The following is a 27348-nucleotide window of genomic DNA, read 5'->3' as shown; positions in this document are numbered from 1 at the left end:
AGGGCCCTACAAATGTGTTAGTTTGTCTCTCTCTTTTTAAAATTTGCAGTATTAAGGTATTTTAATCACAGAAGGTTAAGACTGTTATTTCCACTCAATCCTCCTTTTTATTAAAATTCACCATTGTCTGATTATGTTGGAATCCTGATGAAAATATTTGGAATTTGAGTAAGAGAAAGTTTAGTTGAAGATGTATCTAGTATGGGGATAATAAGTTACGTGATTTGCATATGTGTTCATGTGTAGTTCATTCATTGCCAGCCAATCTGATGTAAGAATGGCTCACTGGAATAACTCACCTAAATTCCTGGCAAGATACAGGTCTAGATAAAATGTTATAACATCTAAGTATTCAAAACACCTTCCCAGCACTGAGAGTGAGTGTCTAGTGGAGAGTAGAAATGTACAGAGCCAGAAGCTAGTCTGGAAAGAATTCTTACAGAGTTTACAACTTACATGTGAAAGGAGCTTGACAGAGGATTTTCCAAATTTGAAAACAATCCTAAAAACTTACTTGACACTACCAACAATGTGTTTTGAAACTGAAACTCTTCTAAGTTATCAAGAAAACATATTATCAATAGCCACCCTGGAGGAAAGATTGGATTTTATTTCCATTACCTGTAGACAATATTACAAAATAATTTCAATCTGAAGATGGAGAGTATTCAGTCAAAACTATAGGAAAATATACATTGTTGTATCATATTCAGAAATTAATAAAATTTGCTATTTTCTGAATTTTGTGATGGCTATTGTCAGCTTTTATAAAAATGGAATTTGATTTTATTTTCCCATTATAAATTAATATTTACAGTTTGCAGTACTTTTGCATTTTTAATTTTACATTAAATGTTTATTAAAAGAGGACATGGGTAAAAGAGCTTTGCAGTTGCTACCCTTCATTCTCACATCTCCTGGATTTTAAGGATGACTGCATAATCTTTAGATGATCATACGCAAGTCATATGTATTTGTTGCATAAATGTAGTGGACTTCTGGCTGTGTTCTGAGGCCAGTTTTTTCTACCGGAGCTCTGACTCCACTTCCAATAGCCCAGTGCCAATACTGACTTTTGGGGTATTAATGTTTTTGTGAACTTTGGCTAACTATACGCACATTGTCCTTACGATAGCTTTAATAAAAATGCCATCGGACCTAAAATTGGCAGGTGGATTAAAAGGAGTAAATTTCGCCAGAAGCCTATTTCAAAATGTTAAGTATAAACATATATATGTTAAAAAGAAAAGATCCCTAGGATTTTTTAAACAAGGGCAAAAAAGTCACTCAACTGGTTTTCTCGCAGTAAAACCGCCCCAAAATAAAAGGCCTGATGTACTCGTCTGCAGTTATTCAAAGCGTGTGTACTTATCTTTAAAAAAAAAAAAAAAATATATATATATATATATATATACATCCTTTAAATCTCCTGGGAACTACCGAATTGGTTACAACTGTTTTTAAGTGAAATTGTAAGTGGCTCTGAAAAGAGCCTTTTCAATTAGGAAGAAATAAGCAGACTTATGCCCTTTCCCCACGTATGCGACGTGCCAGTTGGATGTCTTTGGGCATGATGGTGACGCGTTTGGCGTGAATAGCGCATAGATTAGTGTCTTCGAAGAGCCCCACTAGGTAGGCCTCGCAAGCCTCCTGCAGCGCCATCACCGCAGAGCTCTGGAAGCGCAGGTCGGTTTTGAAGTCCTGCGCGATTTCTCGCACCAGGCGCTGGAACGGCAGCTTCCGGATCAGCAGTTCGGTGGACTTCTGGTAGCGGCGAATTTCGCGCAAAGCCACGGTACCGGGACGGTAGCGGTGAGGCTTCTTCACTCCACCTGTGGCCGGAGCGCTCTTACGCGCCGCTTTAGTAGCAAGCTGCTTTCGCGGCGCTTTGCCGCCGGTGGACTTGCGAGCTGTTTGCTTTGTACGAGCCATCTGCGATGACAACACACACACAAGTGTACTGAACTGAGATCAAGTGGTCTTTAAATATAGTTAAAAACATTCTGATTGGTTCTGTAATTTTTCAAAAGTCCCGCGCGATAAAACCATTGGCTGAAGAGTGACCAGACTGATTGGTTCATTACTAGGCAATCTTATTGGATGAATCGCCCCACCTCCCATCCTGTCCTTTTTGTTTCAGTTACCTGCAGGGATAAACTGTCTAAAATTCTAGTTCATCCAGTCCTAAAGAACAGGATACATAACAAAGCATCTAAGATTTTTTTTTAATGTAAATTCCGATTCAGTAAGTTTGAGTGGGACTTGAAATTCTGCATTCCTGACAGTCTTGAAAGTTATCAATGCTGGTGAACACTCACTAAACCACCAGAAACGTTGACTGCCCTCATGTCGGAAAATACTTACTCAGAGAATGAGAATTCCATGCTATTTTGTTACTGGTCAACAGCAGTTTCCTTACCCTTTGTTTTCTAAGTCCAAGTCACGTTCCCACCCTGCCTGTTCTCAAACTGTCTTATTTTGGTTGGTTTAATTTCACTTTGTATACTCTAAAATGTAGTTTCTTAAGGAAGGTTTTTCCTCGAAACTTAACTTTTAAACCATTAGGCTAGGGGGTGTGGCTCACGCCTGTAATCCCAGCATTTTGGGAGGGCAAGATGGGACGATCACTTCAGGCCAGGAGTTCAAGATAACCCCAGCTAAAATGGTGAAAACCCCGTCTCGAATAAAAATACAAAAATTGGCTGGGCGTGGTAGCAGACGCCCGTAATCCCAGGTACAAAGGAGGCTGAGGCATGAGAACCGCGTGAAGCCGTGGGGTGGAGGTTGCAGTGGGCCGATATCGCGCCGCAGCGTTCCAGCCTGGGTGACAGAGCGAAACTCGGTCTCAAAAGAAACCAATCCAAACCAAAACCAAAAGGTACCCGAAACACAAGCAAGTTACCATCCTTTCTTGTGAAACAATGGACGGTTCTGAAAAATGCCGTTGCAAGTTTAAGGTACGTTTTCTGGTTTGAGTGGACTTTACTTGCTCTTGGCCTTATCGTGGCTTTCGGTTATTTTGGCAACAGGACGGCCTGAATATTGGCCAGGACGCCTCCCTGAGTAATAGTGACTTTGCCCAGCAGCTTGTTGAGCTGCTCGTCGTTGCGGAAGGCCACCTGCAGGTGGCGGGGGATGCTGTGGGTCTTGTCACGTACGGCGCTGCGTGTCAGCTCCAGGATATCGGCGGCCAGGTATTCTAAGCACAGCGGAGCGCCGGCTTCGACAGGCTCAGAATAATTGCCCTTTCGAAAAAGACGATAGACCCTGCGCTACTAGAAACTGCAAGCCTGCAACCGATGAACAGGTTTTTGCTTTACTTCCGTTTTCCACGTCCAAACACAGCGACCTCTGAAAACGGAAAGACAAGCAAGATGGAATGGCGCCTGAACAAATACTTTTATACAAACTGCAAGGCTGCAATAGAGAGTTATCCCATTGGTCAATTACGTTTCGTTCTTTATCCAATAGAAAAAGAGTCTATAAATTCCATATTTGCATAAACTCCACCCCTCAGTGAAACCGTGTTTCTTTTATCCAATCAGAAGTGAGGAATCTTAAACCGTCATTTGAATCTCAGGACTATAAATACATGGGCTCTGAACTGTTCTCTCTACTACTCCGGTGAAGACTGTTAGTAGCTTTTTTATTTTGTTTTAGGAATAGCAATGCCTGAACCCTCTAAGTCTGCTCCTGCCCCTAAAAAGGGCTCTAAGAAGGCCATCACTAAGGCGCAGAAGAAGGATGGTAAGAAGCGTAAGCGCAGCCGAAAGGAGAGCTATTCCATCTATGTGTACAAGGTTCTGAAGCAGGTCCACCCCGACACTGGCATCTCCTCCAAGGCCATGGGGATCATGAATTCCTTCGTCAACGACATCTTCGAGCGCATCGCGGGCGAGGCTTCCCGCCTGGCGCACTACAACAAGCGCTCGACCATCACCTCCAGGGAGATCCAGACGGCTGTGCGCCTGCTGCTGCCCGGGGAACTGGCTAAGCATGCTGTGTCCGAGGGCACTAAGGCTGTTACCAAGTACACTAGCTCCAAATAAGTGCTTATGTAAGCACCTCCAAACCCAAAGGCTCTTTTCAGAGCCACCTACTTTGTCGCAAAGAGAGCTATAACCACAATTTCTTAAGATGGTGCTGCCGCTGTTCTGTTTCAGTTCTAGAGGATCAACTGGAATGTTAGCGAGGGCAAGTTTTAGAGCCAAGGTTAACTTGGACGGGGCAGCGCGCCCTGGCTCTCGCCTTTAATCCCAGCATTCTGGGAGGCCGAGGCGGGCGGATCACTTGAGGTCAGGAGTTAGAGACTAGCCCGGCCAACATGGTCTCTACTAAAAATACAAACGTTAGGCGGGGATGATGGCACTCTTTCTCATCTGCCTTTAGCAAACTTCTTTGTTCCCCCTGGGTAAGCCTTCGGGTACTAGTTCTAATTCCTTGGATATGGTCACTACTCCCTCCCTGGTCAAGCACAGGAAACTTTCCTTTCTGGATAATGAAAGAAGTAATGCAATTCAGGGTACAGTGTTTCTGTGGGAGTCATTAGCCGTTAACCGCTTGAGATGAGGGGGAGGGGAGCAGAAAAGTCTAAGCGACAAAAGGGCATGTAGTTTGCCTATGCTGTAAATTCTTACCTCCAGTATTGAGGAAACAGTAAGCGAAGTCTGATTTCCCGGGCGCCTTTATAGGGAGTATTTCCCGTTCCACAAAATGAAATCGCAGTAGTTTTGCGTTATAATTGCTTATCAATGACAACAGCTATATAGTTTACATATTTCATGCATCCCAGAAATCCAGATTCCCATTTCCTAGGCCACTTAACTTTCGGATTTCCAGCTCTGCGAGATACAAAAGGGTTTGAATTTTGTGCCCTTCCCCATCCGGCCCTACTGCAAAGATACTAGGAGGGCCCCACTTGGAGAGGGAAGCATTTTTCAAGAAATCCGGGACGCCAAGAACAATATAGCTAGAAAAAGGCAGGAAGGGCACTAGTTGAGGAGGACTCAGTGGGCCAATTCTGGGGCTGGGGCTGGGGGAAGAAATGGAAGAAGAAAAGAACCTGTTGATTGCACACTAAGTAGGAGGGGATGGGGGAATCGGAGGGGAGTATTTTAAGTGAACTTATGGGCATTATATGTAGGTGACATTCAGCAGTGTCTTTGGATGAAGAAATAAAGTTTCTCGAACAGTTTTTGTTTTTGTTTTGAGAAATGGTCTTGCTCTGTTGGCCAGGTGCCATCATAGCTCACTGCAACCTCGACTTCCCCAGCTCAAGCTATCCTCTAACTTCAGCCACTTGAGTAGCTGGGACTACAGAAATACACCACCACATCCAGTTAATTTTTTAATTTTTTGTGGAGGCAAAGGGTCTTACTATGTTGCCCAAGCTGGTCAAGTGAACTCCTGGGCTCAAGTGATCCTCCTGCCTTGGCCTCCCAAAGTGCTGAGATTATAGGAATGAGTCACCACACCTGGCCCAGATTTAATTTTTAAGAATCTTTTAAAAGAGGTTCTGGGCCGGGTGTGGTGCAGCTCACGCCTGTAATACTAGCACTTTGGGAGGCCAAGGTGGGAGGATCACTTGAGCCTAGGAGCTCAAGACCAGTCTGGGCAACTTAGTGAGACCTTCTGTCTCCACCAAAAATTTAAAAATTAACCAGGCCTGGTGGCACATTTATGTAGTCCCACCTACTGGGGAGGTTGAAGTGGGAGTATCATTTGAGCCTGGAAGGTGGAGGTTGCAGTAAGTTGTGATGGCACCACTGCACTCCAGCCTGGGTGACGACAGACCCTGTCTCAAAAATAAAAAAAAAATCTGGATGCCACACAAAATGTCAGTGAACAACTGTAAGTGAAACACTTCCCATCCTAGTACTGTATATGCAAACTACCGTTGTGAAAGAGACGCTTATGTTTTAAAAAATCTATAATTTTTTTTTTTAATTATAAAACTACCACCTCCCCCAAAACATTACTGAGGAATTGAGGCTGCAGTTTAAGAAACTGATATTTAGGATCTTTCTCCGGTGAAATGAGACCTGCTAATATAAGCATTTGCAAAATGAACTTTTGGGCCAGGTGCTTCATGCCTGTAATCCCAGCACTTTGAGAGACCTAGTCAGGCAGACCACTTGAGCTCACAATTCGAGACCAGCCTGGGCAACATGGCGAAATCCAGTCTCTACAAAAAATACAAAAAATTAGCTGGGAGTTGTGGCATATGCCTATAGTTCCAGTTACTAGAGAGGCTGAGGTGGGAGGATTACTTGAGCCCGGGAGGCAGAGGTTGCAGCAAGCCAAGATCGCAGCGCGACAACCTGAGCGACAGAATGAGACACCCCCCCAAAAAAACCAGCATGACTCATTTTAAAAAAAAATTAAAAATATTAAGTTTTGAAGCAGATATTATTTTGTCATATGTTCTTTCATAATTTTTTTGCCTGCCTGCTTTCTTCCTTTGTTACAGAACTCCAACACTTATCCAAAGGTAGCTGCAGGGTCAGGGTTTCTGTATTATAGTCCCTTCTGTGGTGGCCAGAAATATGTTACAGGAAAGAGGTCCCCATCCACACCCCAAGAGAGGGTTCTTGGATCCCGCGCAAGAAAGAGTTCAGGGCGAGTCCGCAGTGCAAAGTAAATGCAAGTTTACTAAGAAAGTAAAGTGGTGAAAGGACAGCTACTCCATAGACAGAGCAGGACATTCCGGAAAGTAAGAGGAGGAAGGCATCCACCCTCTAGGTACAATGCTTGTATATATGGGGAGATGTGCTCTGCTACACAGGGTTGTGATAAAGGATTAATTTTCTTAGTTACTACATTTTGCAAGAATAGACATTATTATCTTTAAACAAAATTAGGAATGCCTTTGTTCTCCAGATATAGGGATATCTGGACACTCCCAAGTCTGAGTCTGTTTAGTAAACATTATTTATTTGTTCCCTTAACCACAAACATCTAGAAGCTAGGAATGACTGACTTTCTGGGAATGCAGCCCAGCAAGTCTCAGCCTCATTTTCCTAGCCCTCACTCAAAATGGAGTCACTTTGGTTCAAATGACTCTGACACTTTTCTTCTCCTTTTTCCTTCTTTCTTTCCTTCCTTTTCTTTTTTTAATAAGAAATCAAGAATACTTGATGTTTTATCTAAAACAATGCCCGTAACTGACAAGCCAATACAAAAACCTAGGTTTTCTAACTCAAAACTAGGATGTTTTGCTGTCTCTGTTGATAGTCCACTGATTGTTAATAGGTAATTAACAAACAAGCCTTCCTATGTTCCCCTCAGTTTATTACCATTAGATCATATGCCTACTGTCAATCATATTAATTCACAACTATGCATTTCACTAAACTTACCATAAAAATACACAGGCTTCCTGCTTCCATCGAGTTTTCATTTCTGAAGGGTCCCATGTAATATAAAAGTTATATTAAATACATTTGTATGCTTTTCTCTTGCTAATCCTTTTTTTTTTTTTTTTTTTTCTGAGACTGAGTCTTGCTCTGTCAACCAGGCTGGAGTGCAATGGCGTCATCTCGGCTCACCGCAACCTCCGCCTCCAGAGTTCAAGCAATTCTCCTGCCTCAGCCTCCCCAGTAACTGGGACTACAGGCATGCACCACCACGCCTGGCTAATTTTGTATTTTTATTAGAGACAAGGTTTCTCCGTGTTGGTCAGACTGATCTTGAACCCCTGACCTCAGGTGATCTGCCCACCTCGGCCTCCCAAAGTGCTGGGATTACAGGCATGAGCCACTGTGCCTGGCCACATTTCTAAGTTCTTTGCAAGTATAAATTCATTCAATCTTCACCAAAGCTCAATGAAGTGTGAGTACTATTATTACCATTGTTTTACAGATTACGACAAGTAATGCAGCCACTTACTGAGTTCTATACACTTGGTAATTTTTTTGTTTTGTTGTTCTATCAATTATTGGGGGAGGGTGTTGAAATCCCTACCTTTAAATCATGTATGTGTGTGTTTCTCCTTTTGGTTCTATCAGTTTTTGCTACACATATTTTGCAATTCTGTTATTTGGTGCATATACATTTAGAATTGCTTGTTTTTCGTATTGGATTGACCCTGTTATCATTATGTAATATCCCTGTCTGTTCCTAGTAATTTTCGTTGCTCTGAAATATACTTATCTGATATATCATCCAAAAGACCACCAGGATGGCTAAATAGTAGAAAGAGAGATTTACTGGCAATACTAATTTGCAAGCCAGGAAGAGATGGTCCCAGAACCTGCCAAAATTACTCTCTCTTAGGGGAGAAGGAGCAGGTTGGTTATTTTTATGCCTCATGGGATATATATCACACAATAGAGTCATACATATTCAGCAGGTTTGGGGGGACAGCTATATATATTATAAGGGATGCCAAGTGCATTCACAATGGATAAACACCCGTGTAACATACCTCCCATGTTCACTTTGAGGTGGAATTTTAGGTTAAAATGAGGTAGAATTGAGCTCTTTACATCAAAAGGTGAACTATAGGAGCAAAGACAGTTTACGTCCTGCCTCCATAAGCTGGCTGAAAATGGCTTAAGGTCTATAGTTACGTGTAAGACTAGAACGTGTGTCAAGCCGATCATCTGTCCAATCAGAGTTGCAGTGGCCTGGACTGTAAATCAGAGTTAGGAGGGCTTCTGATAGCTCCTATAGTTAAGGAATTCAGAAAATGTGAGTTTTTTGTAGTCTTTGGAATTTAGGAATTTGCCATACCAGCCAAGCTGTGAACGCTCAACCAGTAGGTAACTTTGTTTCCTTAATCTTAGAGTCTGTCTTAGTTGGTATAGGGGCATCTATTTTGGTCTTTCAGATCACAGATATTAATACAGATACTCTTGCAGTTTGGGGCTGATGTCTATATGGCTTATCTTTTTTGCAGTCTTTAATTTCAACCTGCATTATGTTTATATTTGAAGTGAGAGTCTTGCAGACAGTGTAGAGTTGGGGCATTCATTGTTATCCACTGGGCCAAACAGTTTGTTTGGTTTTTTTTTTGAGACGGAATTTCACTCTTGTTGTCTAGGCTGGAGTGCAGTGGCACAGTCTCAGCTCACTGCAACCTCTGCCTCCTGACTTCAAGGAATTTTCCTGCCTCAGCCTCCTGAGTAGCTGGGATTACAGCCGTGCGCCACCACGTCCAGCTAATTTTTGTACTTTTAATAGAGACGGGGTTTCACTATGTTGGTCAGGCTTGTCTCAAACTCCTGACCTGGTGATTCGCCCACCTCGGCCTCCCAAAGTGCTGGGATTACAGGCGTGAGCCCCGGTGCCCAGCCAAACTGTTTTTTTATTGGTGTATTTACACCATACACATTTAATGCAATTATTGATACCTTAGGGCTTAAGTTCATGAAGGGTAGTGTGGGGGTGCCATAGTCTCTTGGTCCACTAAATGTTTGCCAGAAATCCCTGACAAGGCAGATTGGTTAATAGGTGAAAAGGCATACCCAATTATTTAAAGTGTCTACGTGGGAGCATTCAGAATTAATTACCTAACTTCCCAATGAGTTACAGACGCTGATATACCATTTTTAGATCACAGAAAGAATTGGGGCTTAGATTCTGGTAAAACAGGTTATGGGAGGCAAAAGAGGTTTGGCTTGCAAAGGTGGCCTTGTTATGTAGGTAAAACCTCCCTCAGAAAGAATAGATGGTAAATGTTTCTTTTACGACTCTTAAGTGTCAGACTCTCAATCTCTCCTGGATCTGGGGAAAGGTACAGAAAAGGGAGGAGGCATGGCTGCATTAATGGAGATTCTCTACAGATGTAAAATTTTTCCCATTTAAAACAGTTTTGCACGCCCATTTCTGCCTGCTGGTCAAGCAGCAGCCATTTCAAAATACATCAAAGAAATATATTTTGTGGTAAAATATTTTGATTTTCTTTAGACTGGTGGCTTTATAAGAAAAGGAAGAGACACCTGAGGTGACACACATACTCTTGCTCTCTCAACATATTATGATGCAGTAAGAAGGCCCTCACCAGATACTAATGCCATAATGCCATGCCCTTAGCTTCCCAGGTTCTAGAACAGTAGGAAATAAATTTCTTTTCTTTAGAAGTTAGCCAGTCTGTGGTATTCTGTTATAGTATCACAAAATGGAATAAGTAACTATATTATGATAATCTTACATGACTGATCCCTCCTACATCATACACATATACAGGCCACATTTGGAACATTGCTAGAGGTTCCACTGTCCAGTAGAAATGTACTACAAATTATATATGTATTTTTAAATTTTTGAATATCTTCATTAGTATATTTTTTTAACTTTTATAGTCAAAATGTCATTATAACATGTTTTCAATATGCATACTTATTAGTGAGATGTGTTACATTCTTTCTTCATACTAAGTGATATGGTTTGGATATTTGTCCCTTCTAAATCTCATTGTTGAAATGTAATCTGGTTCTTTAAAAGAGTGTGACACCTCCCCCATCTCTCTCGCTCAGCTCTCACCATATGATATGCCTACTCCCTCTTCACCTAGATTGGACGTTTCCTGAGGCCTTGCAAGTAGCAGATACCTGCACCACACCTCCTGCACAGCCTGCAGAATCATGAGCCAAAAAAAATTACTTTTCTTTATAAATTAGTCAGTCTCAGGGATTCCCTTACAGCAATGCAAGAATGAACTAACACACTAAGTCTATTTCATATTTACAGCATAGCTCAATCTGAAGTACTCTTTTTCAACTTCACAGTAGCTACTTGTAGCTAGTGGACACTGATTTGGAGAGTGTTCAAGGGTGAATTATATCATGCAATTAACAGAATTTTTTTTACTGTTTTTGCAAACCACAAGGCATCAGATTGTCTTGCTTTCTCTACTCCTGGTGTTGGAGTTGTTATTGGGAAACAACTTATTTTCCTCTTATATTTATATGGAATAAATAATCCCCAATATTTCCCTCCCCAATATCTGCCTTTTGTATGGTTTTTAAAGGCAAGTGCCTAAAATTTACTGTTTGAGGCACTTACTGAAAGGATTGTCATCAAGTTGTTTTGCTAATAGCACATGCCAGGCGCTTGTTGGTTTGCTTAATTCAAGGTAACTTGGATGAGAAGAGTTTTTCTCATCCATGGACCAGTGGCGTATAGATTACTGATATTGTGACTGGATGTACTCCTGCTTTCTAGCCTGAGTTTTTGAAGCTACCCTTAATCTTGGTTTCAATTTTATCTAGCCCTGTACATATCCAGGGCTCTTTCCAAAATGGCCTACGATTTGTTCAGGAAGTTACAATAGCTGTACCTTCTTACCCTTGGTTCCGGACATTTTCTTGGCTTCGAACACATCCAGTATTTTATCAAAGTATTTATCCTTCCTACTTGGCTGGCTTCTTCACTTCCTTTCAGGTCTGAATTCAAATGACATTCTCCTGATGAAACTTTTTCCTCTTATTCCTATTCTTTTTTCTTAACCCCTTTCTTTATTTTTCTGCATAGCACTCATCACTTATCTCTACATTTTCACTATGTATTTACCTTATTGTGCACCTCCTCCTACAAGACAAGTAGCACCCTAAGGAAACAGGTTGTCTGCTTTTTCACTGCTATGTTCCCTGCACCTAGAACTCTCTCTGGCACTTAGCAGGTTTTCAGTAAATATATGCTGAAATAATGCTGGATATACACCTCCCTCATGAACTCTCTAACTCCTTCTAATTTACAGTGATCAATCTTCTTTTCTATGTGCTTTTGTATCATATATTGCTCAAAATCTTTATTTTGTATGCAGAATGTGCACTGCTATTTAATCTTCAGATATGTAAGTCCTCCTTTCTCAGAGTATAATCTCTTTAGGGCAGTATCTGAGATAACTTTTTAACATCTTCATCATGAATCTTGCACCTTTTCTAAGAAAATGAGCCAGTGGTTACTGATGTTTACTGCTATTGTTGAGGGAGAAGATCATTATCATTTTGAAAAGGGAGGTTGAATATTGTGAAGGGAAAAATATCACCAGAGTCAGAAGACTTGGGAAAAGGCAAAAAAGAAACTAAAAATCAGCACTTTTAGTTTCCTCACAGTTTCTCTGCATCAAATCCATAGTTCTGTGACAGTATTGGCTTAGGAGCAGATTTTTTTTTTTTTTTTTTTTGAGACATAGTTTTGCTTTTGCTCAGGCTGGAATGCATTGGCGCGATCTCTGCTCACTGCAACCTCCGTCTCCAGGGTTCAAGCAATTCTCCTGCTTCAGTCTACGGAGTAGCTGGGATTACAGGCTCCCACCACCATGCCTAGCTAACTTTTTGTATTTTTAGTAAAGCCTGGGGTTTCACCATGTTGGCTAGGTTGGTTATGAACTCCTGACCTCAAGTGATCCGCCCGCCTCAGCCTCCCAAAGTGCTGGGATTACAGGCATGAGACACTGTGCCCAGCCAGGAGCAGATTTTCTTACATCCATGTCTCTTTTTCCTTCTGCCATTCTGTTTCAGTATAAGTAGACCAAAGATACAAGTCGTAGATACCTCAGAAATTCCTGGAATAATTAATCCACCTTTATCTATACCCCATCTGCTCCTATCTCATGGAATATAAAAGGAAAAACACCAAGATTTCTCTAGGCAATCTCTCTTGATTTTAGGTTCCTCAACATGAGAGTGAGACAATGGCTGTAATAATACTGTTCGCGCCAAGGAAAAACTTCCCCTTTGCCCTCCCAAGGTTTACTGAAAATTACTGGCAAAACACAGATTAGTTGGAGAAAAGGCATATATATTTATTTCATCACAATTTTACCAGAGATTTTAGAATGAAGACTGAAAGATACAGGGGAAATTGCCCATTTTCATACTTAGGTTCAACAATATAAACAGCTGTATAGGGTACATGGAATGCTAACAGACTGAGTAGGGAAGTCCCGCAAGGCTTGTGTGTCAAGATTCTTCTTGACCTCTCAGTGCAGCGTTCTTTCCTTCTGGTTATGGGACAAGACCCTCTTTTAGAATGAGGGGGTCTTATGACCTACGGGCAAACAAGGTCGGTTAGACTAATATTTTTAAGTTTTATGGCTGGCTCTGGGGAAAAGGAGTTCTGGTTTGTATAGCCTACCTTGAGGAGGAATTCTGGTTTCTATGGCTAGCCTTTGGGGAGAATGGGACTTAGAGACAGGAAAGCGGAAGAAGGTCAGAGAAACACTTTTATGATAATAATCCCATTTTGAGTACTTCTGTGTTATGGAATGTTTGTTCTCTCATTTCCTGAAAGATTCCAGAGACTCCTCATTCAGTGTTATGAAAAAGTTCAGGAAATGCAACTCAAAAGTATGCCATTTTGTTATGCTGATTTCTTTGAACTGAGGGCACCTAGGAAACAGTAAATTCAGGGAGGAGCTTTCTCTGAACTCCTGTTATCAAAAATTTAAAAAAAATTCAAAAAGGAATTTAGTTAAGATTCACTTCCCTGGGGAATCTCATCAACCAGAGAAGATTAACTGTATCACAGGAGAGGAGACTGGCGGTTAACACCATCTAAACAGACTTTGTCACAGCTGTCACCTATTCTTTGAAACACCCATTTATTTTTCTCCCGAATCATATACTCTCCCCTAAGTTGCTTACATCCCCTTGTCTTTTATGAATCAGAGAGCTTATAAGCTTCTACAGCTCGGATTTGAGGTATTCCCTTTTCTTCCCTCCCCCCACCCAACATTTTTTTCTTTGAGACAGTCTCCTGGCTCTGTCGCCCACGCTGGAGGCTGGAGTGTGGTGGCTCTAACTGAACTCACTGCAACCTCCGCCTCTCCGGTTCAAGCAATCCTCCCACTTCAGCTTCTCGGGTAACTGTAACTACAAGCGTGCACTAACTACCAAGCCCAGTTTTTTTTTCTTTTTTTCCCCCCCTTCTTTTTTTGGTATTTTACTGGAGACAGGGTTTCTCCATGTTGTCCACGCTGGTCTCGAACGCCTGGCCCGCCCTCCTCGGCCTCCCAAAGTGCTGGGATTACGGGAATGAGCCACTGTGCCCAGTTTGAAGGACCTCTTAAATATCTATTTAGAAATTGGTCGGAGTCCACTCCTTTCCAAAACCATGAGTCACAATCCCGGAAAAGCACTAGCGGCTAAAAGTCAAAATAACCAGAACAAAACCTCCACTCATGGTTAAAAAAGGTATTTTGACAAAATCCTAATTGGGTCAATTATTGTTAGCATTCAAGTCGAAGGCTCCTCAAGCCATACTGGGGTTTGGGTCAAACATAAACCTTACACCAGATGGAAGGATTACATGCAAATGAAGGATGAAGATTCTGATTTCCCATTGGGTATTTGACATTAGCCAATGGGAGAATTCCCCACAGCCTACCTCCAGTCAGTATAAATACTTCTCTGCCTTCCCTCCTAACATATTCTCGTTGAATTTTCTTGTGGATATTTTTTTCTTCCAGCGGAACTAGCTATGTCTGGTCGCGGCAAACAAGGCGGCAAAGCCCGCGCCAAGGCTAAGACTCGTTCTTCTCGTGCAGGTCTGCAGTTCCCCGTGGGCCGGGTGCACCGCTTGCTCCGCAAAGGCAACTACTCCGAGCGCGTCGGGGCTGGAGCGCCAGTGTATCTGGCGGCGGTGCTTGAGTACCTGACCGCCGAGATCCTGGAGCTGGCGGGCAATGCGGCCCGCGACAACAAGAAGACCCGCATCATCCCGCGCCACCTGCAGTTAGCCATCCGCAACGACGAGGAGCTTAATAAGCTCTTGGGGCGTGTGACCATCGCTCAGGGCGGTGTTCTGCCTAATATTCAGGCGGTACTGCTGCCTAAGAAGACTGAGAGTCATCATAAGGCCAAGGGAAAGTGAAGTGTTAACGCTTCATACACTGCTCTGTTTTTTTGTCAGCAGACAAAATCAGCCTAACAACAAAGGCTCTTTTCAGAGCCACCTACGACTTCCGTTAAATGAGCTGTTGTGCTTTGTATTATGCAGCCCACACAGATGTTTTGAGGTGTTTTTGATGATTTTCGTGTGGCAGTTTTAGTAATTTGTCCTGCAGAAATCTAGATCCATGGAAACCTTTTCAGAAACTCTATACGTGGGAGAAATGCCATGCAACACAAAAAACACTTTTACAGGGGGTGATCCTCGCTAAGTTTCACATACAGCAGTTACATTTTGGAGGAAGGAAATTATACCCATGGGTGCACTCCTTAAGTGTTTTTAATGGAAGTGTTAAGCAAAACCCGCATACCCCACATGGTAAAACAGTTTGAAAATCACACCATTTGCCCTAGCAATTGATGGCATGCACAATTGAGAGCGTACACATTACCACTGAACATTTCAGCATGTATTTCCCCAAATAAGGAGCTTTTTTTCCAGTTTGGGGGATGTTTTGCTTTGTTTTGAGGTGGAGTCCCCCTCTGTCGGCCAAGCTGGAGTGCAGTGGGGTGATAATAGCTCACTGTAACCTCGAACTCGGGCTCAAGCGATCCTCTTGACAGCCTTCCGAGTAGCTGGGATTACAGGCGGGAGCAGCCACACCCGGCTAAGGGCATTTTGTTAATTGCCCACACTACTCATGCCACACCCAGAAAAATATCATTTTAAATAAATAACACATGCAAATTTCCCTAATCGCCTCCAATATTCCTTAATTTCTTTTTTATATTTTAACTAGAAACAATTGGAGGTTTCCGCGTTGCTTTGTGTGGTTGTAAATTTTAAGACTAGGAAGCTTTTCCAGTACAAGACTTGCCACAGTGTAATAGCAGATAAGGGGTTAAGAAAATGACGTCAGAGTAGCTACCGTAAGGAACAGGAGCCTCTCTTAGTCTTCAAACAGGCACAGAGATGGACCAATCCAAGAAGGGCGAGGGGATTTTTGAATTTTCTTGCGTCCAATAGTTGGTGGTCTGACTCTATAAAAGAAGAGTAGCTCTTCCTTTTTCTTCACAAACGTCTCTTGAGGCAAACTTTATCTGCTTATTCCCATGGCTCGTACTAAACAGACTGCTCGCAAGTCCACGGGCGGTAAAGCGCCACGCAAGCAGCTGGCTACCAAGGCTGCTCGCAAGAGTGCGCCGGCCACCGGCGGCGTGAAAAAGCCTCACCGTTACCGCCCAGGCACTGTGGCTCTCCGCGAAATCCGTCGTTACCAGAAATCGACAGAGCTGCTGATCCGGAAGCTGCCGTTCCAGCGCTTAGTTCGAGAAATCGCCCAGGACTTCAAGACCGACCTTCGCTTCCAGAGCTCAGCGGTGATGGCACTGCAAGAGGCTTGTGAGGCCTACTTGGTAGGGCTCTTTGAGGACACAAACCTTTGCGCCATTCATGCCAAGCGGGTGACTATTATGCCCAAGGATATACAGCTTGCTCGCCGCATTCGCGGAGAGAGAGCGTAAACCTAGTTACATTTTGATCAGTCCTAAAACCCAAAGGCTCTTTTCAGAGCCACCGAACTATTCCAACGAAAGTAGCTGTGATAACTGCGTTTTTGTTAATCTTGACAACACCAGAGTAATTAAGGATCCCCAGAAAGCATTAGACTATGCTCTTAAGTTCATTAACAGAAATGTAGTTTAACCAGTTTTGCAGTGTAGACTATTTGAGCTTCTTATGAGCTATTTGGGGAGGAGAAGCTGTGTAAGTCCACCTGTCCATCATTCAGGCCTCCAGCTTGCTACGATGGGCATTTTTTAAAACAACTTTCTAAGGCTAAGAATATAAGGGAAAAACCAGGCAAGTGGTTAACTGGCACTTAATAGGCTCTTTTGTGAAGCTTTGAAAAGATTGAAAAGTTGTGTCTTGCGACTTCCAATGTCTTCCTCAAAATGCTTAGAAGAATTTTCTCAACTCTACATAGTCTCCTAGGTTTCCTCATATGTATGTATATATATATTTTTAATTCATTTGGCTGTCCACATTAACCTGAAAGTTACTGTGGTGCAAAATGTGAGGCAGGGATCTAACTGGCTCTCATTTTATCCATAGCTAGCTACCCACTTGTCATCTGTCAATCTGTCGACCAAGCATAATTTAATCCCTTATATATTAATTATTCTATATGTGTAGCTTTCCTTGTAAATAGTCTAGCTGGTTGCATTGCTTTGTCTCCTCTAGGACTATGCACCATGACATGCCACATTTGTTTTCCCACTCCTTGTTGCCTGTAGTTATCTCTTAAAATCTAGAATTTACAAATTTTAACCATTTTCTTTCTGTTGATCTTGCTTTTCGGTTTTCTAGAGGTTGGGGGTTGAATACTGGAAGAAAATTTATAGGGATGGGAATACTGAATGTAAACAAAAGTAATGTTTAAAATTTAATTTGAATATTTTATATGATTGTAGTTTTTTTATCATATAGCTTTTAGATCACATTTTACAAACTAACTTTATAACAACCACAGATTGTCGAACATTACAACTACTAATTCCAAAGACCTTGCCTCACATTCTTTTTTACAATAAATATTTTTTACACCTAACATTCTTTCTTGGCCTACATCTAGAATGTAAATTGATGTACCATACTAAAATCACCTGACCAACTGTCAACAACAAACCACACACACAAAAGATTAAATTTGAATTGCATTGTTTACTTAAATTCACTTGTGTTCCAGCTTTTAATAAAGCAGTGTTTGGTTTGCATTTTAAAAATTATGAAAATGAATATGTCTGTGTGTTTTATATTTCGTTTTTCTTGACTCTTATACAAGCGACTCTACCTGGCATAGGCATTTGCTATCCATAGACAGAGTATGTTAGAGATGCCAATGGACTTGGTCTATGCATCCCCAAGCTCTGGGCCCAGCTGAAGGTAAAGTATTTTGTTTTTTCCAGTTACAGGTGTGCTGGATCTGATGTACAGTGCTTGACTTTTTATATTTTCTTTATCTGTAGGAAAAAAAGGTGTTGGAGGTACGGGGTCTGACCAATAGCATAAAATAATAAAGTGATATTACTGTCTGAGGATCAGATGGACTGGGGGTGGTAGCTCAGTCCAGCTGTTCGCTCCCTCATTTACATTCTTTGCCCCCTCCTCAACAGAACAAGGATTCTGCTGTAACTCTTCATTTACAGTTGATACTTAAAGAATGGGCCGGGCGCGGTAGCTCACGCCTGTAATCCCAGCACTTTGGGAGGCCGAGGCGGGCAGATTACGAGGTGAGGAGATCGAGACCATCTTGGCTAACACGATGAAACCCCGTCTCTACTAAAAATATAAAAAATTAGCCGGGCGTGGTGGTGGGCGCCTGTAGTACCAGCTACCCGGGAGGCTGCGGCAGGAGAAGGGCGTGAACCCAGGAGGCGGAGCTTGTAGTGAGTCGAGATCAGGCCATTGCACTCCAGCCTGGGCGACAGAGCCAGACTCCGTCTCAAAAAAAAAAAAAAAAAAAAAAATGGATGAAATTCTCATTTGTGAAAGAAAATTTATTGAGCGTTTTGTATTCGTGAGTAGTGCAAACATTTTAATATCAGTATATTAAGAATCTTGTTTTTTATTAGAGGAGTAATTAAGGTGAGATTGGAGACAAAAAGGGGATGTTGTTTGCAGAATATAACATCCAAAAATAGACCACGGTGGGATCAGGATTCTTTTGAGCTAAAGGCACTTCAAAAACAGCAATTCAAGAAGAGAATTCTTCTAACCCTTTCTTTCTGAAAACAGGAAATAAAAATTCCAATGTGAAAAATGCTCTCCTTTTACCAGGAGAAAAGAATTTTTTCAGCAGAGTCATAGATGAGATAATTTTACACAAACACAGCAGAGAGTCATAGCCGAGAGGCTTCTATACACAAACAAACCTTGTTAAAATAATCCTATTTTCCTTTAATCTCCCCATATGGTTTACTTTCTCACAATTGCCTCTGTTTAACTTAATATGAAAGCATTTAGTTTTTGCCATTTCTTTGGGTCTTCACTTTCTTATGAGGGTTCTCCTGTCCCATAAAATTTACATTACATACATTTGTATGCTTTCGTTCTGCTAATCTGTTTTATGGCAAATTAAATATCAGGTCCAGTTGGAGACCCTAACAGAGTAGAGGTAAAATTTTGCCTCCCTACAACATTTTGTGTGCATTTACTGTTGATTGTTCCCAGTTGTTCAGTTTGTCAGGCCTCTGAGCCCAAGCTAAACCATCATATCCCCTGTGGCCTCCACCTATACATCCAGATGGCCTGAAGTAACTGAAAGAAGTGAAAATGGCCTGTTCCTGCCTTAACTGATAACATTACCTTGTGAAATTCCTTCTCCTGGCTCATCCTAACTCAAAAGCTCCCCCACTGAGCACCTTGTGACCCCCACCCCTGCCAGCCAGAAAACAACCCCCTTTGACTGTAATTTTCCACTACCTACCCAAATTTTGTAAAAGGGCCGCACCCCATCCCCCTTCGCTGACTCTCTTTTCGGACTCAGCCTGCCTGCACCCAGGTGAAATAAACAGCCTTGTTGGTCACACAAACCCTGTTCGGTGGTCTCTTCACAGCGACGTGCCTGAAACAGTTAAACAGGGTTTTTCCTGCCCAGTCACCACAAAGTGATGTTATGCTGCAGGCTGAAGTTTACAGCTAATGCTGTTTGTTTCACCGGTCCGTGTGAAGAAATCACCAAATAGGCTTTGTGTGAGCAACATGGCTGTTTATTTCACCTGGGTGTAGGTGGGCTGAGTCCGAAAAAGGAGTCAGCAAAGGTGGTGGGATTATCATGAGTTCTTACAGGTTTTGGGATTAGTGGTGGAGGTAAGAGCAATGTTTTGGAGGCAAGGGATGGATCTCACAAAGTACATTCTCAAGGGTGGGGAGAATTGCAAAGAAACTTCTTAAGGAGACTATAAAGTGCATAGATCTGTTAGGGTGGGGCAGAAACAAATCACAATGGTGGAATGTTATCAGTTAAGCTATTTTCACTTCTGTGGATCTTCAGTTGCTTCAGGTCATCTGAATGTATACGTGCAGGTCGCTGGGGATATGGTGGCTTAGCTTGGGCTCAGAGGCCTGACACTATTGAAGCCTAAAAATCAGTTTTGGTTTGTTAGATTTGGGTGAAAAGGCTAAGATTCTCAGACAAAGAAGTCAAGTTCGGGGTGCATTTTTCAGACTTAAAAATTTAGCAGTAGCCCTTCCAGTTTTTCCAACAGAAGTGATTTACGAATGTTTTCAGGAAATTTAAAACAACAGTGAGAAGCGTGTATGGAGATTTGAACTACACTCCAGGCTTGGCTATAAGAAAGTACAAAGGCTGCTATGGTTATGCACCTTGGAAAAGAGAACAAAGGAAAATTTTCAGACAGTTTTAACATGTCACATATGAAAAGCAAAAAAATCTGTCAACACCTTGTACGTTATTACAGGCTATGATTTTAAAAAAACAATCCTTACTAATACACACATAGTTGCTGCTAGCGATATAGTGTTGGGAGTAAAAACCCAAAAATGAGTTCAGGACAATATCCCAACTGTGGGCAGATTTTTAAAGTAGTAATATCTAAAATTAAGCCATATTATGTAATATTTATTTCTTTTCCACAGTCTCTGTTCTCATGCCTCGTTCACATCAGCTAATTAAAAGTTCCCTGAGTCAGCTAATTAAAAGTTCCCTGAGTATCATTATAACCCAATTTACAGAAGGAGGCATGTTTGCAATGTAACATAACTAACAATCACCCTCTTCTGAATGAGACGGTACAGTGTGAAGGACAGCAAAACTCCACCCCCATCCTCTTAGGGCTCTGGCTGGACCAGCAAATTAAATTAATATAAAACGGATTAACAGGAGAAAGGTATATGCATTTATTTAACACAGGTTTTACGTGACACAGGTGCTCTCATAAGGAAATGAAGGCCCAAAAAAGCAGTTAGTTACTTATATAATGAATTGGACAAATAGTAAAAGTGTAAAAATGCGCTAAAGCAAAGGCTAGAATATGTAATTGGGTAGAAAAGCAACCAGCAAGTGCTAGTGCAAGGTTTGTACAGAATTCTCTTGGCTTTAGCCTCCCATCCTTGAGAAGAATGTTGCTTTTTTTAAAGTACAGTGAGAACATCTTTCATATGAGAATCTCAGCTACTGCTTCTAAGAAACAGGTCAGATTTCAAGAAAACAGGAGGCCAGAGTGATCTTTTCACACCTGCTCTTTTAAGTACCTTTAAATAGTCAATATGTCTTCAGGCACTTGAAAGACTTAAAAAGGCTACCACTCTGGCATATTAATGAAAGCCCTTAATATTAGTCCTTATTAAAATTCTCGGTCGAGGGTATAGCTTCAGATTCAAATAGTAGTGTCCTAAACGGGAGTGAAAAACTGAAGGAATTAAAAAGTGAAACTATTGTGTTGTCTCTCACAGTCCTTAGGTCACTGCCCCACGAGGGGCGGAGCAAAGGATGAGGCAGCAACGCCTCCTTATCCTCGCTCCCGCTTTCAGTTCTCAATAAGGTCCGATGTTCGTGTATAAATTCTCGTATCCTGCTTTGTTCCTGTACTCTTCGCTCTGTTCAAACCTGCTCGACTATGTCTGGTCGCGGCAAAGGCGGTAAAGGTTTGGGTAAGGGAGGCGCCAAGCGCCACCGGAAGGTGCTGCGGGATAACATCCAAGGTATTACTAAGCCGGCTATTCGGCGCCTTGCTAGACGTGGTGGGGTTAAACGAATCTCCGGTTTGATTTATGAGGAGACCCGAGGTGTTCTCAAGGTTTTTCTGGAGAATGTGATCCGGGATGCGGTGACCTACACGGAGCACGCCAAGCGCAAGACTGTCACTGCCATGGATGTGGTTTACGCGCTCAAGCGCCAAGGACGCACTCTATACGGTTTCGGCGGTTAATATTTTAGTTTTCCTTCTAATGGCCCTTTTCAGGGCCGCCCACTCCCTCTCAGAAAGAGCTGTGATCGTATCCTTTCGGAAAATATCTCAGTAGCTTTACTCAGCCACTTTGCCCAGTATGAACAACTTCTACAGGCCGGTTGGGAATAGACCAGCTTCTTAGGTCTGAGCGGCTGCTAAAGCAGAAGTCAGCTGAGCAAACGCGGTCTCTGGGATAAGCGGGCTATGAACTTTAATGCTATAGTTATGACTCATAAAGCAACACTGCAGCGCGAGTCCGATAAATGAGTTGTTCAGCTTTTTTAAAAAAACAAATTGCATTGTACGGGAGTCTAAAATACTAGCCGGCTGCGAGTGATTAGGTGGATTAGAATAGATGTCAGGTGTTTCCCAGGCGTATCTGACTTAAGCAGCGTCAGCAAGATCTGTACTTTTAGCCTCCCTTACCAGGGAGGCTAAAAGTACCACCTGCCCTCAACCGCACCCCTCCCCGTAGCGCCAGAAGCCTTTACTTCCATTTTTAGTTGAGCTTGGCGTCGTGCTAAGTGATGTCACCTACCCTTTCCCCCGAGTAAGACTGGCAGTTAAAGCTGCTTTGCTATTTTCAGTCCTCAGGCTGGAGGCTATCCTAGGCAGGCTGCCTACGCAGTTTGTAAATTCCCACTTAGTAGACTAAGGGAGTCTGTTTTATAAATAAGGACTCACATTTCCTCTGACTCCGAGGTCCGTGGCAGTAGCTGTAAAATGGAAGCCGCTTCTGATAAAGGATTCTTCCATGACTCTTGCATAATATTCACTGTACCTGTCAACCCAACAGTCTTCTATTCCTGCCTTAAATTGTAAATTCCAAAACTGATTTTTTTAATTGTGCAAGTTTCAAACTGTATGACCTAGGAAATGTTTCAAAGTTAGGTGACCAAATTTAGAAGTCAGCCAAATATTCAGCATCTTTGATTTAATAACAAATACATAGAGGGCTACTTCAGCAAAAAAACAACTTTGTTGTCTGGTTACTTTGCTAACAAGCTTCTCCCCACAGGAGGACATAATGAATAGATAGTTGAGTAAGTAAGTTCGGGTGAGAGGTCTGAGCTGGAGATAAAAATGTGGGAGACATCAGCAGATAAATGCTGAGACCGGATGAGACGGCTAAAAACTGAAACATAATGTAGTACAGCATTGTTTGCAGTAGTAAATGAGTGGGAACTGTAAAGTTTTCATCAGAAGGGACTAGAGTGTGATCTGTATATCCATAAAAGAGAGTATGTCTACATAGCCCTACTAAAGAATGAGAAAACTGTACTCCACTACATACTCTGGTGTACTCTGGCTCATTTCTTGGACTCCTTTTCTCGGCTAACTCAACTAGCCTCACCACTTACAAGCTCTGTGTTCTGTGAAATAGTTTATGTTCAACAGAACACCAAGGCCTAGCTGTAAGTGCCACGTTAACTTCTAGCAATGCCAAAGCCTGTGATGGTGGCAGCTTCTGGCTGTTTCCTATTCCCAGGATGCCTAACCACCTCTCCAAATTCTATCAGTTTGCTTCTACCCACTTCAAGCTTCAGAACGAAGCATAGAGCTTAAGAAAAATAGGCCCGGCACGGTGGCTCACGCCTGTAATTCCAGTACTTTGGAAAGCTGAGGTGGGTGGATCACCTGAAGTCAGGGGTTCGAGACCAGCCTGGCCAACAATGTGAAACCCCCGTCTCTACTTTAAAAAAAAAAAAAAAAATTAGCTCGGCATGGTTGTGAGCGACTGTAATCCCAGCTATTTGGGAGGGCGAGACAGGAGAATAGCTTGAACCCTGGAGGCAGAGGTTGCAGTGAGCTGAGATCGTGCTATTACACTTAGACTGGGAGACGAGAATGAAACTGTGTCTCTAAATAAATGTTTGCAATTATAAACCATCTCCCTGACCTTAAATCTCTAGACTCATATACAACTGCATATTTGATGTATCTATTTGAATATCTAATGGGCATCTCAAACTTGTCCAAAATAAATATGTTTACACATAAACCCCAAGTCTGTTCTTCCTCTGATACTTGTCACATCAATCAATAGAACTCCATTCTTCAAGCAGCTTGGGCCAGGAATTGTGCAATCTTGTTTGTCCTGAACTTCTTAAAACTTTCATCCAATGCAGTCAGCTCTGTTGAAAATCAATCAGAATACCTTTCATTGTTTCCTCTGCTGCTTCTCTAGGAGCAAGCTGCCATGGCAGTTTGTCTGAATGACCACAGTGAGCCCTAACTGGTCTTTGTTTTCACTTTTAATCCCCCTATCATACAATTTTTTCTCTATCCAGCAGCAACAGTGATCCTTTTTAAAGGTATTATGTCCACTGTCTGCTGAAAACATTCCAGTGGCTCTCCATCACCTTCATAATAAAATCCAGCATCCTTATCATAGCCTACAAGTAAGATGACCAATCATTACAGTTTGCCTGACTCTCAGGGGTTTCTCAGGGTGTAGGACTTTCAGTGCTGAAACTTAGAAAGTCCCAAGCAAACTAGGATGAGTTTCTCAACCTACTTAGGAGTCCCTACTAGATCTGTACTCTGGCTACCCTCTGACCTCATTCTCTTCCCAATTCTTTCTCTTCACTGACCTCCTAGCTGTTTCTGGAATGGACCAAGCATTTCCAGCATCAGCACCTTTATATTTATTGTTTCTCCCTAGAAGGATCTTATCCTGGATATCTGAATAGCTCTAGATCTTATCTCATTCAAGCCTTTCCTCAAATACCAACCTTAAGAAAGAGACCTCCCATAATCATCCTTTGTAAAATAATATGCTTCTCTGCTCATTTAGCATATGGTATGTAGCTGACTATCCTCAATAGCATATATATATATATATAAAATTTCCCCACCTGTAACTATATATGTAACAATATATTTAACAAACAGAACAGGGCTGACACTTAACAGATAGTTTATAGAGGTTTGTTGAATGAATGCATGCTTGAATCTTCTATGTAAGTCTCCAGGCTCCCCACTAAGCCCACTAGAATGCTAACACAATCAATTCCCCATCTCTCATTCCTTGACCTGCCACTGCCTGAAGCAATCAGTGTGCAGTTTCTCTTTAGAAAATCTGGGGGGTTAGTCTAGGGGCTGCAAATTAAGCAACATCTTCGTTCTGAACAAGGACTGCATGAGTGTTAGAATTGAAGAAGGCCCAAGGTGGTGGCAAGTATGCCTAAGATGAGTATGACCTATCAGCAATGCTATGAGTTAAAAAGGCCAGGCAAAACATAACAGGAGCTAGTCATGGCTATTGTTACAGCGACTATAGCTCCCATATGGGTAATCTATATCCACACAGCCCTCTACATTGACTCTGAAATTCAGGAACGGGAATTAAAATTTGCTAACTTATGTACCCCAATGTCTACAACAATATCTGGCATACGAGATCAATAAATATCTTCAAAATACCAGCTAAGAAAGGCATAAAATGACCCACACTCCATACTAGGCTCATTTTTGCTCCTCTGGATTCCAGGATGCAGCTATGAATTCTCTCCATTGTCAGTTTTAAATTAAACCAAGCTGGGTACTTGTTTTAAATTAAGCCAAGCTGGGTACTCAAGAAATCCTGGATGAAAACTGTCAGGTGGAAAACAGGACCTCAAAATAAAGAGGAATCCATCACTGAAGCTAACACAGTGAGGCTGAAATCAGTCCTCTATAACAATGGTACCAAAAAGAGCACAATGAGAGGCATTTGTGAATATTTACTCAGATGAGAGTAAGATATTTCCCTATTAGCTAATCTCAAGTTCACATCTGTTTTCCAGCTGAGTTCTGAAGCTAGATGTACTACCGGAACACGTAACTGCCTCAGGAACATCCTTTAAAACTGTGGCTACAATGACTTGACTGGACAAACCCCAGGCTTAGCACAGATTTAGCACAGGTGGCCCTTCACAGACCAACATTGCCTATGCTACCAACCTCATGTCCTGCCACCCTGCCTGCATCATTTCTCTCTCTGCATATATAAAAATATGTAAATGTATGTATATAAAGAAATCAGCTTTATCGATATTTAACATACTATAAAATTTGCCCACTTTAGCTACAAGTCAATGAATTTTACCATGTTTACTTAGTTGTACAACCATCATCACAATTTAATTTCAGAATATTTCTATCACCCAAACTTCAATTTCTACGTAAAGGGGGAAAAAAAAAGGCTAACTGCTGAAGGCCGGGTAACACTGAAAAAAGCGACTTTTCTCTCTAAAACAGATTTTAATCGCCCCTGAATTTACTGTCCTAGGTATTCCAGGAGTCTAACTGGGGTGTCAATTTTCAGGATCTTTTAAATCGAGGCAAAGTGTATTGGTGGCGATAGAGTATTGCTCTCAGTACATGATTGAGGGATACTTAAAAGTCTCTGTGATTTTATTTCCTAATCGCTAAAAAAATATATATTTTTTTTACTAAAGCAGGGTTTCGTCCTTTCTCAATAAGCTTTTTAGCTTCCCCTCCGACTCTCTGGCTTGCCTCAGGAAACATTAGGTTATCTCAGTTCTGATTGGTTGACAGCTACGAACGGCGCTCACTGATTGGGCAGCGCTTCTCTTTGTCCCTTGGAAACTAACACAAATTTTTAACTCAATGTTTTTTCCCACTCACTCTTCAGAGTTGGAATATCTTTGTTCCCCTACCCATATCTAGTGAGTGGAGGGCAAACTTGCAGTTCCAGTAATCTTTCCTTTCCAGGATGTCAGCTCATTATTATTCATGTTAATTATACATTGAGCTTCTTGGCTTAATGGATACAGCTCTTCTTTTGTTCAGTTGGGCGGCCCTGAGAAGGGCCTTTGGTTCAGAAATCCAAGCTGTGGAGAAAGCAGCAACCTTAGCCGCCAAAGCCATAAAGGGTGCGTCCCTGGCGCTTGAGCGCGTAGACCACGTCCATAGCAGTGACCGTCTTGCGCTTGGCGTGCTCCGTATAGGTGACAGCGTCACGGATCACGTTCTCCAAGAACACCTTGAGCACCCCGCGAGTCTCCTCGTAGATCAGACCAGAGATCCTCTTGACACCGCCACGCCGGGCCAGACGCCGGATGGCCGGCTTAGTGATGCCCTGGATGTTGTCGCGCAACACCTTGCGGTGGCGCTTGGCACCCCCCTTACCCAAACCCTTCCCGCCCTTACCACGTCCAGACATGACTTCGTAAGAAGTGAACCAAGAGCAAGTGAGAGAATAGGGGAACCGATCTTTATATATCTACGTTACTCCTTCCCCTACCCACAGCGGACACAAAATGAAAAGCGCGCAGGCGGGAAATGTGACGCCTAGTCCCCTCCCTCAACCCCTCCTCCAAGCCCCAGGAAGTGGCGGGAGCAGCGGTTGGGGGAGGGTAGGGAGACGGGGGTGGGACCAAGCTGGCTTGACCAATGACTTAGTTTCTTAACAGAGCTACAGGCTTTGAGGAACTGGGTTAAGAATTAACCAAGGAGGGCCGGGCGCGGTGGCTCAAGCCTGTAATCCCAGCACTTTGGGAGGCCGAGACGGGCGGATCACGAGGTCAGGAGA

At 42.3% G+C, this 27348-nt stretch overlaps 6 protein-coding genes across 6 annotated transcripts in view; 4 read left to right on the top strand and 2 right to left on the bottom strand.

Moving 5' to 3' along the window:
* Positions 1-1190: 1190 nt before the first annotated feature.
* Positions 1191-27348, bottom strand: part of LOC105526832 — a 27555-nt gene continuing 1397 nt past the window's right edge. Inside the window, exons 2-11 of the mRNA XM_011962922.1 lie at positions 26673-26961; positions 21467-21691; positions 15918-16159; positions 14447-14676; positions 4826-4969; positions 4638-4744; positions 3798-4177; positions 3033-3245; positions 1416-1965; positions 1191-1372 (exon numbers count right to left, since the gene is read on the bottom strand). Coding sequence (XP_011818312.1) covers positions 1522-1965; positions 3033-3245; positions 3798-4177; positions 4638-4744; positions 4826-4969; positions 14447-14676; positions 15918-16159; positions 21467-21691; positions 26673-26961 — 2274 coding nt within the window. The 3' untranslated portion in view covers positions 1191-1372; positions 1416-1521. The remainder of the gene's footprint in view (positions 1373-1415; positions 1966-3032; positions 3246-3797; positions 4178-4637; positions 4745-4825; positions 4970-14446; positions 14677-15917; positions 16160-21466; positions 21692-26672; positions 26962-27348) is intronic.
* On the top strand, positions 3669-4093 carry LOC105526733 (histone H2B type 1-B). The gene has a single exon (XM_011962827.1). It carries the CDS (start codon positions 3669-3671, stop codon positions 4047-4049), a length of 381 nt encoding a protein of 126 aa, XP_011818217.1. The 3' UTR covers positions 4050-4093.
* LOC105526734 (histone H2A type 1) lies at positions 14394-14903 on the top strand. Its single transcript, XM_011962828.1, has one exon. It carries the CDS (start codon positions 14428-14430, stop codon positions 14818-14820), a length of 393 nt encoding a protein of 130 aa, XP_011818218.1. The 5' UTR covers positions 14394-14427; the 3' UTR covers positions 14821-14903.
* Positions 15918-16412, top strand: LOC105526735 (histone H3.1). Its single transcript, XM_011962829.1, has one exon. It carries the CDS (start codon positions 15951-15953, stop codon positions 16359-16361), a length of 411 nt encoding a protein of 136 aa, XP_011818219.1. The 5' UTR covers positions 15918-15950; the 3' UTR covers positions 16362-16412.
* LOC105526736 (histone H4) lies at positions 21477-21909 on the top strand. Its single transcript, XM_011962830.1, has one exon. The coding sequence runs from the start codon at positions 21477-21479 to the stop codon at positions 21786-21788; it is 312 nt and encodes a 103-aa protein (XP_011818220.1). The 3' UTR covers positions 21789-21909.
* LOC105526737 (histone H4) lies at positions 26614-26999 on the bottom strand. Its single transcript, XM_011962831.1, has one exon. It carries the CDS (start codon positions 26977-26979, stop codon positions 26668-26670), a length of 312 nt encoding a protein of 103 aa, XP_011818221.1. The 5' UTR covers positions 26980-26999; the 3' UTR covers positions 26614-26667.

This window comes from Colobus angolensis, unplaced genomic scaffold (assembly GCF_000951035.1).
Source record: "Colobus angolensis palliatus isolate OR3802 unplaced genomic scaffold, Cang.pa_1.0 Scaffold6, whole genome shotgun sequence".
Taxonomy (NCBI): Eukaryota; Metazoa; Chordata; class Mammalia; order Primates; family Cercopithecidae; genus Colobus; species Colobus angolensis.
Note: the sequence above shows the minus strand (reverse complement) of the source record. Positions and strands in the feature narration are given on the sequence as shown.